The sequence below is a fragment of the Acomys russatus genome, chromosome 11 (genome assembly GCF_903995435.1).
Source record: "Acomys russatus chromosome 11, mAcoRus1.1, whole genome shotgun sequence".
NCBI classification, from domain to species: Eukaryota; Metazoa; Chordata; class Mammalia; order Rodentia; family Muridae; genus Acomys; species Acomys russatus.
In genome coordinates, this window is record NC_067147.1 from 48293000 (window position 1) to 48312296 (window position 19297).

Below are 19297 nucleotides of genomic sequence, written 5' to 3' on the forward strand. Positions count from 1 at the left end.
TGTATAGGTACACACATGCACACACACACACACACACACACGCACGCACACACACACACACACACACTCGTGCAGGTGTCCTTGGAAACTAGAGGTGCCAAATCCCCTGGAGCTGGAGTTACAGGTGGTCATGCGCTACCCAGTACGGATGCTGGGAACCCAAACTGGGTCTTCTGCGAGAGCACTAACTACATGCTCTTGACCTCTGAGCCATCTCTTCAGTCCCCAGGTAAGTTCTTAAAGGAGAGGGTGGAAAAAGGTCACCTTGTCATGGGGTGACAGGCTGTATCAAGAATGCTGCTGCGTTACAGGTCACCTCACCTGTTCCTGCTGCACCCTGAGCATGCTGGCTCAGAACAGCCCGGACAGAGGCTGTGTGGCCTTTACTTGTGCAGTGCTGGGGTCAAGCCACACCAAGTGAGCACTCAGCCACCTGACTGCACCCTCAATTGGGTCACTTGAGTAGGAATGCTGGTTTACTGGTTGATTTTTATGCCAACTGAGCCACAGCTTAAGTGCTGATTGGATACTTTACAGCCAGACCTGTCAGGGCAGGTTATTCTGCATGTTTTCATGGTTGAGGTAAAAAATAAAACCTAAGTTTAACACAAAAGATGCAGTATACAAGACTAGAGAAAACAAACAAAGAAAAAACAAAAACAAGCTGGGCGTGGTGGCGCACGCCTATAATCCCAGCACTTGGGGAAGCAGAGGTAGGTGGATCGCTGTGAGTTCGAGACCAGCCTGGTCTGAAAAGTGAGACCAGGACAGGCAAGGCTACACAGAGAAATCCTGTCTTGAAAACAAAAAAACAAAACCAAAAAACTACTACCACCACCACAACAAAATACACAAATACAAACAAACAAAAAAGAAAATAAACTTTCAGGTTTGGAGAGGAAAAAGCAGGGATGTTGGCTTCTGGGCAATTATCTTTATAGCCTTTAAAGTTACATTTCATTTCAGGTGTTAACGTCAAAGAGTATTCACTGAACACTCCTGCTCTAGGCGCTAACATTAATGACCAAAAATGTAAAGCTTTTCCCTCAGGCATTAAGAACTACTGGTGACTACCCAAACCAGATGTTAAAGCCACAGGAAAGTCAGCTGTTGAATGTGACCCTGCTTTAGGGGGATACAAGGTCGGGGACTTCAGTACTCAACCAGATGAGCTGCGTGTAATTTAGGATTCCGTGTTGTCAGTACCAGAGGCTGTGCACTAGGTGGCGCTCTGAGACAAGACTGAAGTCGCAAGAGTGAGTGAAATCATCTACTTTGCATGGTTCTGAGGGAGGCTGCTTCAAGTTAGAAGGGTGAAAAATGAACATTCTCAGAAAAGTTCACAATGGGGCTGGTGTGCTGGAATGACGTGAGCTGAGAAATTTAAAATCACAGTGAGTTGAATATGTATCCGGATTGCGTTAAGACTGAAGGACAAGGTGGTGGTGGTGGCAGTGCTGAGGCAGGAGGATTTTGGGGATTCAAGCCCAGGGCTGCATAAGGAGATCCTGGCTCAAAGGACAAACACAAAAGAGAACAACCAAGGGGAGGGGGTGGGGGTGGGGACCACAAACAAACAAACAAACAAAAAAAACCTGGACAGAGGCAGGGGGAAATTTCTTAGTTTGAGGCCAGCCTAGTCTACAGAGTGAGTTCTAGGACAGCCAGGAGACAAGAGAAAACAAACCCAAATAAAGCTAAGGAAAAAGAGTGGCTCTGCAGAAACAGATGGCTTAAGAGATTATACTTTACAGTAATTGTCAGACTTTCTGAGTTTAGTGGGTAGAGCCTGGAGACATGCCTTCTGAGTATTTTGACAAGCCACTGCCTAACTCAGTAGAGGGAATTCAGGTTTGTGATGGAAGCAGCAGAAAATACAATGTACCCCCAAGTCATAGCAGGCAGTCAATGCTAAAAATTATCCCATGAAAGATAAAACCGGGGACCCATGAGATGGCACAACGGGTGAAGACCTTGCCTGATGCCACGTTCTGACCTTGTCTTAGATCCCCTGGACCCATGTACTGGTGGAAGGAGAGAAGCAATCCTTTGGACTTCCACATGTGCCCCGCCCCCGACATCACTTACGTACACGAGTAATAAATGATCAACTGGGAAATCTATACATCTCTGTACATCCACCCGAGGCCTTGTCCTTCTGTTGAGACAAGTTGGAAGCACAATGACTATTCTGTCACCAGAGACACAGGAGCTGTCAGCAGGGAGGTGCATCTTCCTGACACAAGGCCAAGCTGGCATTCTCCCAGCATATGTTCGATGCGGAATGACTTTTTTTTGGTGTTCAGGGGATGTGGTGGTCAATGACGATTGTCAACTTGACAGGACTGAGGACTGCTTAAGGGACACACACCTCTGGGTCCGCCTGAGAGGGGGTCTGTGGACCCGGCTGAGACGGGAAGATCCACTCACAGAGTGGCACCATTCCATGGCCTGGGGTCCCTGACGAAGTAAAAGAAGGCGGACGCTCGGCAGAAACTCATGCTTTGAAAATCTTCCTTCGAAACTGGTATGGTTGTCACCTCAAGTCATGCAGCACTGCCCTGGGTTTGCACCCACGGTGGTGAAGGGAGCAGAACTGGAACACATGCAAAGCAGTGACTAACTTCCACGAACGCGCAGTCCTGAGTGCACTATCAGACTCCAAAGTTTAGTTGAGCATCAAGGTGCATTGATATCATAATAACAAAGTCATTCTAGGACTAACGTCCTGGAATAGGACCTTGGCTGGGTCCATTTCAGACTTTGTGACTTCATAGGGCAGTTACATATAGTAGGGACCAATATATGGCTGCTGCTTTATTTTGTAAAGAAAAATACTTAAAGGAATTGAGATGCTTCGCTGAAGGATACTTCAGTTCCACAGATGTGGGAATAGTATTATAAAAAAAAGTAAATTTCTTCTGATAACTTTAAAAATATTTTTCCTTCCTGGATAGCCAAAATTTTGACCTTAGTTAAGATTTGGGGACAAAAGTCTTATATGCCATTTAGCACAATCATGTCTATTTGAAAAGCTTTGAAGTGAAGTTGCTCTGCCTGTCAGGGAGAGGTCCACTGTGGTAGCTTAGGCCTACGACACTAGTATGTGAGCAGCTCAAGGCAGGTCTGTGTTCAAAGCCAGCCTGAGCTACACAGACTCTGTCTCTAATAAATACATTTTGACATCTAGCAGAATACCAAGTGATCCTACACCACTTGTGCTACTAACTGGGGACCTTTGTCAATGGTTTTTGTTTTGTTTTGTTTTGTTTTTGTTGTTGGTTCTGTTTTGAGACAGGGTTTCTGTGTAGCCTTGGCTGTCCTAGACTCACTTTGTAGACCAGGCTGGCCTCGAACTCACAGTCATCTGCCTGCCTCTGCCTCCCGAGTGCTGGGATTAAAGGTGTGTGCCACCACACCGGCATTAACCTTTATCTTAAAGCATGTGCCACCACAAGTGAATGCAGAAGTCAAAAACTTCCACCTATTTGATGGCAGCTATCATTCTCCAAGTAACTCTTGTCATACAATGCCACAATCAAAAGCCTAGCTTCCCAGTTATATCACAAATTGGGATATTCAATTATGGGGTGTACACATGGCCTTCTGTCAGACAGATGTCACCCTATCTCTAAACACAGCTCCTCACACTGGAAACTAAGCGAACTCAAGCTCTTACTGCAGAAAGTGAGTCCAAGTTGAGTCTTCGGCTGCCAGCAGTTCCCCGTGTGGACAGCCACAAAGTTTATGTTGGTCTAAAATTTGGAGACTAGCCCTGGAAAGGCCAGTTAGTCCAATTTTCTTGATTTACAAGGCTGAGAAACAGGCTAGGGACATGCCTTAGTGGGTAAAATGCCTGCTCTGTTTGCATGAGGGATTAGCTAGATGCATCCTGAATTATGGCATCTGGAATCTAGTGCTGGTGGTTGCGGGAACACAGGAGGATCCTTGGTCAGCCAGTGTAGCCAAACTAGTGAGGCCCAACAATGACCTCTGGCCTCCCACGTAAGCACGTGTTCCATACGAACACATACAACATTCACACAGTTAAAATAAAAGGGCTGAGAAGCCAAGTGGCATTGCCTGAGGCCAGTGAGTGGTGGAAAAAAGACAGCATACTGCTTGCCAGACGGTCTGCTTGACAAATGAGGAGCCCGAAGCCTCAGATGCTCAGGCAGAAGAGCATCCGTGTCCACTAATCAACACTTGTCTTAAGCCTTTGTAAGACAGAGACTGCAGAGTTGGAGAGAAGATCCATATTGTTTCTTTACTAGATTAAGCCATGCATTTGATTACCCAGGGTGAGAAATAAGAATTTCCTGTGTTTTTCATTGGGTCTCAGCTGCTCATCAGGGCCTTCAGTCTGATGCCCTTCTGCTCTTAGGCTGGATCTCCTCAACACTGTATTTTATTTTGTTTTTTTGCACATACATACGTGTGATGTGCATGTGTATAATCATACTGACAAGTGCATGGTGCATGTATGTTCTTCAGGTGGAGGCCCGAGGTTGAGAGCAGTGTCTTCCTGGATAGCTCTCCTCTTCATTTATTGAGGCAGGGTCTCTCGCTGAATTCAGACTTCATGAACTCTGGCTAGTGTAGTCAGCTTACTCTGCTGGTCCCTTACCTCTGCCTCCCAGTGCTAGCGTTACAGGGAAGCCGCCATGCCTGCCTGGCTTGTACGTGGGCACTTTATCCCCAGAGTCACCTCCCCAACATTCTTTGTGACTCCTTAACATCACTGTCGCCTCCACTTCTGCTAGTGGTGTCTAGAGTGGATCAATTAAATATCCACAGAGATGAACACAAAGGAAGTTGTTGCCCCTTTATTGTTGACCTGGGCGACTTTAAGGAAAATAACATTCAGTTAATTCTGACTGAAAACATTAAAACACACAAGCTGAATCCATGTCATCACCTTGGCCAGGAAGGTCATGGCAGGTTTCTCCGATGCCGTAAAAAAAAAAAAAAAAAAAAAAAAAATCAACGCAACTTCATCACACTCTATTACTTTCCAGGTTAACTAAGTCATGAAAAGGTAATTCTCTTTTCCTTAAACTTACAAGTACAATGTACATGTACATGATTTTGAGAATAATTTAATACGTTAACCTCAGATACAACTATATTCTAAGACCATTATTTTAAAGGAACGGATCCTTACAAGACCAAAAGAACCCATATACCATGAGGTCGGCTTAGCCTTTTCTTCTTCTTTCAACAAATGTGCACCACGGTGTGTCAATAGCAAGGCTGACGCCATGAATATGAAAGCTGCGATTTGCAAGGTACCAACCACATCTAGAGCCCGGGGAGGCCAATCAGACAGAGTGGGTGCCATTCTACTTAAACGATCAGGTGACATCACAACACGCTGGGGTGCAGCAAGGCAACTGTCCATTAAGTTTCTTTTTTCTTGATGATCAGAGGCCCCACGTTGTCTCCAGTCTCTTCGTTGTGCTTTATGTGGGCCCCGTCACAGAACGGGAACTAGGGAGAGGGAGAGAGAGAGAGACTGTGAAATGTCTAGTCCCCTCATCTGTCTGTGCTTGGCAGAGGGGTAGTGATGCCTGACTCCCGCACACTTTTTATTTTTCTTGGTTAGCATACACTCTTCACTGGGCAGGAGGGGGAAGTAGATAGGAGGGTAATCACCAGATCGCTACTCAGACTGTCCTGACATTTGGTAATGCACACTAAGGCTTTGGCCTGACTACTTACTGGCTACTGTTCTAGTGACCTATGCCTATTGCCTACTACTACTTAAAAAAAAAAAAAAAAGTATGCTGAGGGTGGAATCCCGGGTTTTGTGCTCTATTTGCAAGAGTTTAGGTTTATTCCATTAAAATTGGTTTGTAGGCGGGTGTGGTGCATCCCTGAAATGCCAACATTTGAAAGGCAGAGGAAGGAGAATCAAAAGTTCAAGGCCAACCTGGGCTGCATAAGGTCCTGTCTGGAAAAAACAAGGAAAGGAAAAATCAATTTGTTTATCCACCCCCAACACCTAGAGTTTTCTCCTTTAATGAGGTTCGTTTTGACTGGTTCATGGAGACAGTTTCTTCTGGAAATATGATTATAAATTTGTAATGTTCACTCATTTTTACAAATTCCACATCATAGGTACAAGTGATAGTTTTGTGACTGGTGGGAGAGTGGGCTATGCTACTCTCTACCAGTGGTTCCCAGACTTCTGCAGGACACAGGCTTGCTTTTGCTGTGCTTACAAAACAGATCAGGGAGCCCCCTGAGTCACAGAGGTCTTTTTTTTTTTTTTAACTTATTTTCACTGTACGTGCATGGCTATTTTGTCTTCACCTATGCCAGTGCACCATGTGTGTGCAGTGTCCGTGATGGCCAGAAGAGGGCCTCAGATTCCTGAGAGTGGAGCTGCCACATGACCACTAAGGTTAACGGATGGACATTTAGAGCACTAGCTTGTGCCTGGTTTTTTGTTTTGTTTTGTTTTTTGGGTTTTTCGAGACAGAGTTTCTCTGTGTAGCCTTGCCTGTCCTGGACTTGCTTTGTAGACCAGGCTGGCCTCAAACTCACAGCAATCCGCCTGCCTCTGCCTCCCAAGTGCTGGGCCTGTTCTTGACTCTTCCTGAGACGCTGAGATCTTAACTCTAACAAAGTCCACATTCACTTTATGGGACAAGTCAATCCAAAGAAGGTTCCTCCCTCTTGTCTCCGCGAGCCCCATTTCCAGGTCTTTACCCCCAGAAGCTCATATTGTAATATTTGGTTTTTGGTACCACAGGCTTTTACTGACTTGGACACAAGAGTTTTAATTGTTCTGCTGAAATGGCAGCAAAAGGTCAGCTAATTGCTTAATCCATTGTGTCCATCACCACCCACTCACCTGGCAGTGCGGACAGGCCAGCTCAGCACCAAAGTCTGGATAACTCTCCTTCCTGACTTGGCTTATCTTTACTTCTCCCTGGGGCCCATCCCATCTCCTGACTCTGTGCTGTCCAAGTGCAGAACGTTCTTTGAGATCTCATCTGATTCTTATTGAGTCCATCTTGACTGAGCTGTTCTACTGGCTTCTGTTGCCACAGTGTCACTGAGTCACACCTACTGCTGTTGCACACTCCAACTGTGCCATCACCTCAGACCCTCTCTCTGCAACTGAACTCTTTAGCACTGCTTTTCAATCAGAATTCCTTGTTTCTGGTAAAGGCTTTGTTCTCTTTAAATCACACACATAGATTCTATAATTTCCTATCTAGTCTTTCTGACTAGTCACTGCCAGGGCTGGGGAGATGTTAGCCGCTAAGAGTGTGCTGTTCTTCCAGAGGACCTGAGTTTGGTTCCCAATACCCATGTCTGGTGGCTCACAACTGTTTATAACTCTCGTTTCAGGGGCATCTACACACACACACACACACACACACACACACACACACACACACACACACACACTTAACATTAATAAAAGTTTTCTAAAAAGTCACTGTTTTCCACTGACCCTGCTCATTTCTCTCCATTTCCACAGCCAGCATCCTACTATGCCACAACGTTACAGCCCAAACCATGAGGCAAAATCTTGCCCCTGGCTCTTCTCACGGATTCCTCCCTAGAGGGCCTGCATCTTTACCCACCCTCTCTGCTTATGACTGCTTACTTGCACGTTTTGAGAAAGCGTTCCTAGTACTTGCATACGCGGATGCATCCGTCTCCCATATTTCGCAGAGGCAGTCTAACTCTCAGAGAACGTTAAGCCATGGCCGAAGCACTCCCATGTATTAAAGCATCGGAACCATACGCACTGGGCTCACTGCGGACACTGATGTTTGCATGTGAGCATGTGAGCAGTTACACGGTGAGCACTTGAGGAATGCACATTTAACACTGCTGACTTGGAGCTCCTGTGCCTAGGGAGTCTCCCTCCGGCTTTACTGTCTATGGTTTAGTGAGCAGCAAGAATGGAGTCTAGTGTAGGCATACCTTTTAAAGCAAGTCTAGTCCACAGAAACTGTGTCCTCGCAGCTCCAGGAGTACCTACAGTTAGCATTCCATGTCCACGTCAGGCCATTGTGGGGCACAGTGACATCTCCTAAACTGTTTTATTGGACCATACAGCACCAAGCTACTAGAAGTGCTTACTGAAATATACTTCATAGGGGCTATGATGGGGGATGAAGGGAGGGAGAAGTGGGACAGGAGAAGGTCTAGGATGCACATGATATGGAAGCTGAAAGGAGAACTTTTAGAGGCTAGAAATGGGACCGGTAAGAGGTGACGAAGGGCAGGGAGGACAGTGGGGAGTGGCAAAGAACAAAATATGATGACATATACTCACGAAAATGGCACAGTGAAGCCTGTTTCTTAGCATGCTAACTAAAAAACTAAAATACACACCCTCCCCCGGCCCCACAAGCAGGGCTAGAGAAGGGCTGGGCAGGGAAGTGTGTGCGCCCTACTCCTGTACAAGACCCGAGTGTGAATCCCAGCTCTGGGCACTGATGCTGGGCACCGTAGAACTAAGTGTAACTCAGGCTCCAGAGGAATCTGATGCCTCTGGTCTCTGTAGGTACTCATGTGAACACAACAACAACAACAACACACACACACAAAATAATGAAACACTCCCGCGAACACACTTTCTTCCAGGTATTAAGCCTTTTCCATGCTTACAGCACATGATTCCTAACAGCACTCTCCACTGTGGCTAAGACTCCAACACATTGTAATTATTCAAAGATCCACCTGCCTCTGCTTCCCTGAGTGCTGGGATCATAGGTGTGAACCACTGAGCCTGGCTGGTTTTTGTTTTGTTTTGTTTTTCTCTTAAAGACCTAGGGACCAAACTCATGGCTTCTAGCAAAGCCCCCACCCCCACCGCAGCCTATACTCCCAGTTCAGCACATGACAGCCTTTAAGCTTTGGAAATACACTTTCCACAAACGCGAATGGTAGTTAGCACTGGGTCTCTCAGGACATTTGGAATTCTGAAGTCACCTAGAACATCACCCTGTCAAGATGTTTAGAAAGACATTCAAATCACACTGTCCATGTCTAGAGCCTGCAGGTGTCACAGGTGATACTTCCATCTGACAGAATATTGTTCTCATCACATCAGGTGAGCTTTGACGAGTTCACTTCTGCCAGGTGTTTAGTTACAGGAACTCCAGCTAGAAGGTGGCTTAGGGAATTTACCAATAGGAAATCTGAGCCAGGTGAGGAGCTGCACACCTCTAATCCGCACTCGGGAGCCAGAACAGGAAGACCGGCACAGTGCGAGACCAGCTGGCTACAAAGTGAGCCTCTGTCTGTAGGTTCCCAGGCTGCACAGTGAGAGCCTGCCTCAAACATACATTGCTCAGTCTGTTTCTCACTGTATTCAGGCCGCAGGCGCTCCTCCTGAGATCCCTTGGAGAGGAAATCCCCAGTCGTCAATCAAAACGCAAGAAGATAGCTAACTTGGTTCAACTTAGTGAAGGTGTGATGCAGTTTATAACCCACAAGATTGTGGAAGGCTGTGTGCGGTGGTGTAAGAGAGCGATCCCGGCAGGGGTGGCAGCACGGTGAGTCTGAGGCCAGTCTGAGCTACTTGGGAAGAGCCCGTCTCACACAAACAGCAAGCTGTATGTGAAAACTTGGGAGGAAAAAAAGAGACTCCACAGAGACAAGAAGGAAGAGGTTCTCCCCCAGCCTCCCACAATGCCACCCTGGCAAAGCCCTCACCTTTTTGGACCTCCAGCAGCGACAGTACACAGCCTTATCTCCTAGGTCCTCCATGTCAAAGGCATGCACCACCTTTGGGTTGTCTTTCTGGATCTGGAGGTTCACCATAGCTTTGGTGCGATTCTCTTTAACGTAGAACTTTTTGTAAGCCAGGTAACCGAGAGCAGCTGTGCCAGCAGCAAATGTGACGGCTGCGATCCACTCAACTGTAACAGGCAAGGGAGGTAGGGACAGTCAGAGACAGGAATGCTTGTGAATCCTGACAACAAGCATACTGTTTACAACCACATGGTGTCTTATGTATGTGGAGGTGGCAGGTGCTCACAGCATACGTGTTGAAGTCAGAGGGCAACTTCTGCGAGTTGGTTCTCTCCGTCCTGTGGGCCCTAGGACTCTAACTCAGGTTTTCAGGCTTGGCAGCAAGCACCTTTACCCGCTAAGCCATCCTGCCAGTTTGAGGAAGATTTTTTTCAGTGTTAATAAGTGACCCAACTGCAGTGGTGTTGCACTTCTCTTCTCAAGGCTTTCCACAGCCCTCATCAGCGCAAAGGTGTTTTTCCTACTGAGTTGACAGCTAAGTTAATATAAAAGAGGGAAGAGCAAAGATTATTTTCCCTTCTCTAAGGCAGAAAAAGGAAAGCAAAGGCTTGGTCATCTTTCACGTGTCCATCAACATTTTCAGCAGCATGTGCACCTGCAAGGACCTATTGCTTAAAGAAAACAAAAGCTGAAAAGTAAGACTCAAGTTATGAACAAAACAGAAAGATCAGGAGGTGATGTTATTAGAGTTCATTTAAAGAACAAAATCTGCCGCCATTGGTGGTGGTGGTGGTGGTGGTGCACACCTTTAATCCCAGCACTTGGGAGGCAGAGGCAGTTGGATCCCTGTGAGTTCAAGGCTAGCCTGATCTACAAAGTCAGTTTCAGGACAGCCAGGGCTACACAGAGAAACCCTGTCTTGGGGGGGAAAAATCCTTTAGTGGCTTTGAAATGCTTTAATTTACCAAAAGCCAATGCAACTCTACATCAACACAAAGAGAACCAGAGACAAGACAAAGACCAGTAACCTCCCCATGACTGGTCCCCGGGTTCTGCCTAGCAGGGCTGGTCCTACGTCTGATGTCATTTAAAGGCCATGAGGATTTGCAAATCGTTCTCACTAAAATGCAAAGCTGACTACAAGTGTCTCATACAAAGCATTCAATAAATCCCACATTGCTAATCTCTTTCTGCGTTCCTTAAAACTTCATTTTAAGTAAAACATTATTCTACTTCTAATAATAATAAGAAATTGTTGGACTAACAGGCCATGTATTTATTTCTTCTGCATCCAAAGACTCCTTAGAAACCCAGGTGCTTAGCGGCCACCCTGGCTCCAGGCAGTGGTGGCAGAAGCCAAGGTCTGCGTTATCTGGTGGTTGTCTAGTCCCAGGGCTGCAGGAAGATGTCGAACAGGGTCAGGGTAGACACACGGGACTGCTTCCTAGCACTTCCTGAGTCAGCTCTTCAGTCTGAAATGAGTTCCCCGACTATCAAATAAAGCCCTGGAGAGATAAGTACAAAAACACGTTTTATCACTAAACACAACCCCAAGGGTATAGATAGGGCAGGAGGCTTCCACGGTGTCAGAGTCCTCACAGGTGGGACCAAAACTGTGGTCGCGGCCTCCAGCATTAGAGCCCTCATGCCCACACTAACCCCTTCACTTCAGTCTCATTTATTTAGCTCGTACCCAGTGTTGCTAATGGGCACACTCTATGGCACATGGACTCTATTTTCAACTACAGTAGCATTTTTCTCTGCAAAGAAATTTTCCTTGTTTTCCATCCCAGGTCACTTCTACTTCTTGCTATGACAGCTAAAACAAACATTAACTAGTATTTTGTTATTCCCAGGTGCTCTGGGACCAGTGGTCACTTGACAGCTTCAAACCTTTCACCTCAGGAATTTTTCTCTTTTTGCAGTGCTGGATACTGATCCAAGGCTCCAAGCATGTTAGACAAATGCTCTGCCTCTATACTGTATCCCCAGCCTGTCAGGATGGTTTGCAACTACACGTTTTCTGTACGTTTCTCTTGAATGTCAGTATTCAAGCTCGGCTGTAATTTACTGTGATCTGCCTAACTCCCAGCCTTCCTCTTCAGTGCATGATTGAGGAAGCAGCTGCAGGATCTACATCCAACGGGAAGAGACTCTGAATTCAGAATGGAAGAGTTTGAGGCCAACCTCAGACACTGACTCTGCCTCAAAAGATGAAAACCTCAATTTCACTGAGCCCACTGATACTGTAAACAAACTCAAAAGGCAGCTATAACCCCTCTTCTAAGCTAAAAAAACACAACTCCTTGTTGTAATCTTAGGTTTTTGTTTTGCTTTTTGCAGAAACTTAACTTTGCAGGTAAATTATTAACTACTCCACCCCTTGTGTCCATTTGCTGGCATGGAGCCCAGGCCCCACCTTCTCAAAAAGCCCTTGCTATTTATTTTAATGATCCCTACAAACTTCAGATGTCCTGTGGTTGGCATCAATTTGCTCCAAGGTATTAAATCCATTCTCTTTTCTCATATTACCATATTAATATATAGGATGACATTAAAAAAACAAATCCTAGCCAGGCGTAGTGGCGCATGCCTTTATCCCAGCACTTGGGAGGCAGAGGCAGGCAATCACTGTGAGTTCGAGGCCAGCATGAAGCAAGTCCAGGACACAGAAAACCCTGTCTCAAACAAACAAACAAACAAACCAAAAAAACAACCCCCCTCCCATCCCAACTTTTACCTTCTCCAGATTTTTTTGACCAGGGAAGAAATGACAGAGGAACTGACACACAAAAGCAGCCACACCATGGACGACACTGCAGACGCACACCCTAGGTACTTAAGGGTTTCAGTCTCGTGGAAATCAATACACGGCTCTGTGACCAAAAGTCTGGCAAGGGCACTGACCACCCTGACAAGTGCCACAGCACTGTCGGTGTGCTAGCGAAACAGTGTTCCCAAGTGAGTGCTTTAGACCTACAGAGCTACATAAAGCCTTAGAGGGAAAAAGCCAATTCTTCCCTCTTCCCAAATCCTAACTTTTCTAATCTCACGAGGGACAATTTGCTTGTTTCCAGATGGAAGAAAAATGTTTCTATTTTATCACTCCATTACTGCAACCTCAAGCAAAAAGTGGCAAACAGCCCTGGCAACTCCAGGGCAAAGAAGGAAAAGGGAAGAACAGAGATAGAGTAAGAAAATAATACTAATAAAAAAAAAAAATTCAAAAGCCAGGCTGTAGGAGAGAGAAATGACACGGCCCAAGAACACCCAGAGCCTGGTGGGGTCCAGTCCCTTTAGATTGGGAGCACTCCGAGTGAGCCTGGTAGAGGTCTATCTGCTAGCGTTGGCTAACACCCACTGTGAGCCTGGAGTGCTCCATCCACCATCAGAAGCTCCCTGCCCGGGTCTGGCCTCTTCAGCTCGGGATAACTCAGGGCGCACCAGGCAGGGGTTAGTCTTAAACTCACAACTTCAGAGGCAACACAGGGCTCTAAGGAGGCTGGATTATTAACTTCTCTATTGGCACCTTTCAGACCGTGGGCCAGAACGGGGGACTCCAGAACCATGAGCAAGTTCCTGCCTCCTCCAGGGCTAGCCTCTTTCCTTTCCTTCTCAAGGGCCGCTTGGTCATGGAGATCCATCAAACCTGTTTTCTTCTACATAAACACCATTAAAGGAAGATCAGAGCCCTCGACAGGCAGCCAGGCTCTCTGCTGCCTCACGCCGCCTCAGGACTGCTTTAGAGCCTCCAGTTTCTCTTGGATAGGCTCCTAAGCCCACAGCTCTCTCTTTAACTGACCCCTCAGGTCTGCTTTCCTGTGAAGGTTACTTGGTTTTGACTTAGAAACCTCACCCTGCTTTTCCTTTAGACTAGTTTCTGCCCAAAGGACCTTCACCTACCCACTACCACCAACTGCCACAGAACTGGAATGTGCTTGGGTCAGGGGAGGGGGAGGGGCGCTGGGCAGAAAGCAAGCCTTCCTGGCAGGTGTTTTGGTTTGTTTGTTTTTTTCCTCCCCTCAAGGCTTGACCCAAGTGGAGTGATGGGTGACAAATTCGCCTTCATTTTTCACCTGTCCCTTTTATGGCCTCAGTGCTCCCACACCAAGTGCCTTTTTTTTTTTTTTTTTTTTTAAGACCTATATAAGATTTACCCTCTCAGACTCAGAAAACATAAAAGCACCAGCATGGAGCACCTCAGGCAAGCACTGGGTTACTCGTCCTCACCCCTGAATCCACATTCAGCCGCTCTTATTGCAGCTCCAGCCCCAGATCCCGCGCCTACTCTCTGCTTACTAGTTCCTTGGCAGGACCTGTACATTCTTTTTCAAGAAAAGGAAAAATCCATTAAATAACTTTACAAGACTCAAAAAAACAAAACAAAACAAAACAAAACAAAAAACCTTAATGAATATATTGTGATACAATGAACTGGAAAAACATAAAGGAGTCTGAAGAAAACCAGGATTTAAAAAAAAAAAAAAAAAAAAAAGAGTATGAACAGGTCTGTCAGCATTGGCAGACAACAGATCACATGCAAACACATAAATCCTCTTTATAACCTGCGGACGAGACCAGGTAAGGAAATGTTTCCAGAGAAGGCAAGGCTTACAGGCAAGATGGCTCCACAGATACCAGGTGCCTGCTGCCAAGTTTGCCTACCTGAGTTTGACCCTTGACCCACACGGTGGGGGTGGGAGGAGAGAATAACACCCACAAGATGTCCTCTGACCTGCATGCAAGTGCTGTGACCCGCACCCCGCAAACATACAAAACAAGTAATTTATTAAACTAGAGTTTTGATGTAAGAGGCTCGTGGGAAAGCCCAGTGAGTAAAGGCACTTGCTGGGCAAACCAGGTTGCCTGAATTCAGCTCCAGTAACCTGCACGGCTGAAGAACAGACTCCGCAAAGCTGTGCTTGGACCCATACTCTATTCAGCTGCGTGTATGCCTCCCTCCACATCATGGGCACACTCATATATGTATGTACACACACACACACACACACACACACACACACACACTTCAGCACTTTGGGGGAGATGGGCAGTGGGTAAAGCATTTGATGTACAACACTAGAACCGGAGTCTGGAGTCCCAGAATCAGCAAACACTGGTTAGGCTCGGTGGCTGTCTATAACCCTGGCACTTGGGAAGCAGATTTGGGGGGCCCCAGAGAGAGACGACTAGCTAGATTAGCCAGAATCAATGAGCTGTGGATTAAATGAGACCCTGCCTCCATAAAGACAGTGGAGAGTTATAAAGACAGACACGTGACATCAACCGCATGCCTCCACGCGCAGTCACACATGAAGCCATGTGTGGACGTAAACATGCACGCACATAGACATAACACACGAAAAAATGGATTTGGAGGGTTGAAGAATTATCTCAAATGGTAAAGTGCTCCCCACAGAAACATGAGGAACCATGTTTAGTAGCCAGCACCCATGAAAAACTGCTGCGCGCAGTAATATGCACTGGTGTGTGTGTGTGTGCGCGTGAGTGCGCCAAGACAGCCGGCTCTTCCGTGCTTCATTAGGCCAGGCAGTCTAGCCTAGTCTAGTCTACCAAAGGTAAATAGTATCTGAGGCTGACCTTTGTTGGTATGAACTCACACACACACACACACACACACACACACACACACACACACTATTGGTTTAGCTGCTTCTTGGTTTTAGAGGTGAATTACGAGTGACTTTTGGCTGGATAGAGAAAAACCTTTAATGTGGAGCTTGTTTTAAAACAAGCAGTCAGTGTGGTAGCTTATCCTTTTAAGCCAGCACTGGGAGGCAGTCAGGCAGATCTATGAATTTGTGGCCAGCCTACTTACTCTACATAGGGAGTTCCAGGCCAGCCAGGGTTGACCAGACTGTGTCTCAAATAAATAAATGAACAGAACCAAAAAACAAAACAAAACACAAAAAGCGTGGCAAGAATTCCAGGAAGCACGTGACAAGGCTGTCTAGCGATCCAGGGGAGAATGGCTTTAGTCAGCCTTGAGGAAGGAGGAGGGTGAGGGATGACAGCTGGCTCCCAAGAGGTGCGGAAGTATTAACAGTGAGTTCAGAAAGGCCATCTACCGGGCGAGAGGAACAATCATGAGATGTGCACGTCGTCGGCAGTGAAGGCCACTTTCAAGAGTCCATAATGAGCTCACTGGTACATGCCCAAAGCAGCCCATGCTGACCATGGGAGGGTCTCAAGGGCCATCACTCTTCTGCATTGCCTATCTCTAACTCCACTCTCTCAAGGGCCATCACTCTTCTGCATTGCCTATCTCTAACTCCACTCACGGTCTGATACCCACCTATTTTTATTAACCACCGTCCCTCTGCACCCCCAGGCTCCCAGTCCCCCAATATAAAGAACTCTGAAAATATAGACATTCTTTCCTCCCTTAATTTTTTTTTCCCTTTATATTTCTGGTTGTGAGCCTAGCCTTTAATGGCTGAGCCATCTCTCTAGCTCACATTTTTTTTCCTTCTTCTTGCGCTAGAGTCATGTTACATAGCCTAAGCTGGCCTCCAACACTTGATTCTCCAGCCTTGGTCTCCAGAGGGCTGAGATAGGAAGTGTTTGCAACCATACCTGGCTGTAAGTCAATATTTTACTTTTCAATTAAATACCAGTAGGAATGTAACTCTGGGGGGTCCTGGGGGTGGTTCAATTGGCACACTGCTTGCATTGTTTGCAACAAAGCCCTGAGCTCAATCCCCAGGCCCAAGTAAAATGGGTGTGAAATTGCACACCTATAATTCCAGCGGCCAGAGAAACCTTGTCTTGAAAATAACAAAACAAAAAACAAGCAAACAAACAAAATATAATCCCAGCGCCTAAGACATAGAGGCAGAAGAATCTGGAGTTCAAAGGAACCTTCTGCTATGTGGCAAGCTGGAAGCCAGCCTGGGCTACCTGAGACTCTGAATAAGGAAGGATAGATAAACAACAATTTTACAAGATACACAAAGTAAACAGTAAAAGTTATATTAGAGGGGCTGGAGAGATGGCTCAGCGGTTATGAGCACAGGCTACTTTTCCAGAGAACCGGAGGGTTCTCTCCCCATCATGCACGTGTCTGTAATATCAGTACCAGGGTAACTGGCTGACACCCACTTCTGGCCTCCGTGGGTGCCTCGTGGTACACTAACATACAAGCAGACAAACACCCATACACATAAAAGTAAATAAATCTTTTTTTTTTTTAAAGGGCGTGTATATTTCCAAGGCATTCAATATTCTAACTTTGAGGTGCAAGGGGCTGGTAGAAGAGACTTGCAAAGCTTTTGGGACTCTCTCTCTCTATGTGGACTTCATAATGATCTCTGTTTTTCCTGTTTAAAAAATGTTACCCAAGCCGGGCGTGGTGGCGCACGCCTTTAATCCCAGCACTCGGGAGGCAGAGGCAGGCGGATCACTGTGAGTTCGAGGCCAGCCTGGTCTACAAAGTGAGTCCAGGATGGCCAAGGCTACACAGAGAAACCCTGTCTCGAAAAACAAACAAACAAACAAAATGTTACCCAGCCAGGCGTGGTGGCACACACCTCTAATCCCAGCACTCAGGAGGTAGAGGCAGGTGAGTCACTGTGAGTTCGAGGCCAGCATGGTCTAAAGAGTGAGTCTAGGACAGCCAGGGCTACACAGAGAAACCCTGTCTCAAAAATAAATAAATAAATATTAAAATTAAAAAGAAAAGAAAAAGTTACTCAATACAACAAAGGTGTGGCTAATTGGGGGTTTCACCAAGAGGTTTCATATTTCTTAGATAATGGTAAACTAACAGAGAGTCACCTCTGAGCTCCCTGTGCCCACAGATGAAACCAAGCTAAACCCTTATCTTTTGATTGCAGGAAAGACTATTGGGGTTCACTTCCTTCCTCTTCAACAACACATTATCCAAATCACGGCCTGGTATCCACTTCACAAAAATGTGATTCCAGATTGCAAACAAAGAAACGTATCTTGCAATCTTTTGGCCCACCTCACGCATGTGCAACAGTGTTTGTACAGAATTAAAACAATTGCACCAACAGTCACATGAGTGTTTTATTTTATGCAATAGTCTTATTGCCAAGAGCACAGTTTCTTCAGTGTGGTGGCACAGGCCTACAGTCTCAGCCCTGGTGAGGTTGACACAAGAGGATTTCAAAGGTAGCTTCGGCTATAAAAGAAAAAGAGTGCCTTGACAAGCGAAAATAAAACAAGAGCAGATTTTAAAACGCCACAAAGAAAACTTAAATTCGCCGAAGTGCGTATACTTAAAGGAGGCCCAAGAAAGCTGCCCTTTCAAGTAAATTTTGCAAAGAATTATCTTTTTTTGTCTTTAGTAACTTAAAGTTATTTGTTTAGGCAAAGCATGACAACTCAATGGGGAAAGGGGCCTGCTGCCATGCCTGAAACCCGAATTTGATCTCCAGGAGTCACATGGTGGGAGAGAAGCAACTCCTACAGGTTGTCCTTTCACATCCACAGGAGTCATGGCACAGGCACAAAGAGACACTCATACAAATAAACGTAATAATAATAATAATAATAAAAATAATAATAATAATAGAATTTCCCCTCCTACCTGCCAAATCAGTTTCATCGACACTAAGTAGAACTTTCTGGTATATAGAACCTAACTACTATAAAATTAAAAATCCAAGTTAGGGATGGTTCCATAACAGAGCACGATAGATGATCCCTATTTGCTGAGTCAGTCAGTGGAGCTCATTGTAATTAATTTTTTAACTTTACTCAACTAAACTTAAAGGTAATTAAACCCTGAGATGTGGCATTTTATATCTGGGCAGTCTATGACGTAGATCGCATAGCCTGTGGACCATTTTAACAGTTTATCACTGGGGACTTTACACTAGCCAAGTTTCACAAATCCTCGAACTTTTAGTCAGATTTCTGCAAAATACTGTTTTCAAGACTAGGGAAGGAAGCTATTTTTAGTTGCTTTTCGGATCACTGCCAGCAGTGGCCGGATGCAAAGTACGTAAGAAAACTGGAAATTGAAAACCTCGTATTGAGTTTCTTCACCTAGAATTACAAAGCCAGCAAAACATCTACGACATGACCAGTCCCCGACGTCAGGGTGCCATGAAGCTGCCCGTTTCCCCACACCACTCGGTGCCCTGAGAGAGCCTGAGGGACAGGGGTGTTTTGGAGTGGAGCGAGACCCTCAGCTTTGGTTGCTCACAGCGTGGCTGGCTGGGGGAAGTGGTCCAGGGCTTGGACGTCCGGCCCGCACCAGCATCCCGCATCCCTCATGCCGCGAGCTCCCGGCAGGCCTCCGCCTGCCCTTGTGCCGATCAAGGTGACAGTCTGGATAAGAGGGGCGGGGACCTGCCGCCGGCGGCTCACCTCGCACAGCGGAGTCGGAGCTGAAGCCCATGGCGCGGGCAGCGGGAAGACCGTAGCAGGACCGCGCGGGCGAGCGCTGGGGACCGCGGAGACCCCGGCAAGACGCGACCTCAAGGCCCACTCACTGCCACTGCGCAGGCGCCGCGGCAAGCTGGGAGCGCGTGTGAGGGCGCGCCGGTAGAGTCGCGCATGCGCAGCGGCCCGAACCCAG

At 46.5% G+C, this 19297-nt stretch overlaps 1 protein-coding gene across 1 annotated transcript; it reads right to left on the bottom strand.

The window, feature by feature from the left end:
* Positions 1–5083: 5083 nt before the first annotated feature.
* Cisd1 (CDGSH iron sulfur domain 1) lies at positions 5084–19257 on the bottom strand. Its single transcript, XM_051153207.1, has 3 exons — positions 19087–19257; positions 9688–9893; positions 5084–5490 (listed from the first exon to the last, which is right to left on the bottom strand). Exons 1-3 carry the CDS (start codon positions 19115–19117, stop codon positions 5401–5403), a joined length of 327 nt encoding a protein of 108 aa, XP_051009164.1. The 5' UTR covers positions 19118–19257; the 3' UTR covers positions 5084–5400.
* Positions 19258–19297: the final 40 nt, after the last annotated feature.

Excerpts from the sequence above, each read along its gene's own strand:
- Cisd1 (XM_051153207.1), bottom strand. The coding sequence starts at position 19,117 with ATGGGCTTCAGCTCCGACTCCGCTGTGCGAG. Across the intron at positions 9,894-19,086 it reads CTCCGACTCCGCTGTGCGAG|TTGAGTGGATCGCAGCCGTC; the intron begins GTGAGCCGCCGG and ends TGCCTGTTACAG. Across the intron at positions 5,491-9,687 it reads GCTGCTGGAGGTCCAAAAAG|TTCCCGTTCTGTGACGGGGC; the intron begins GTGAGGGCTTTG and ends CCCTCTCCCTAG.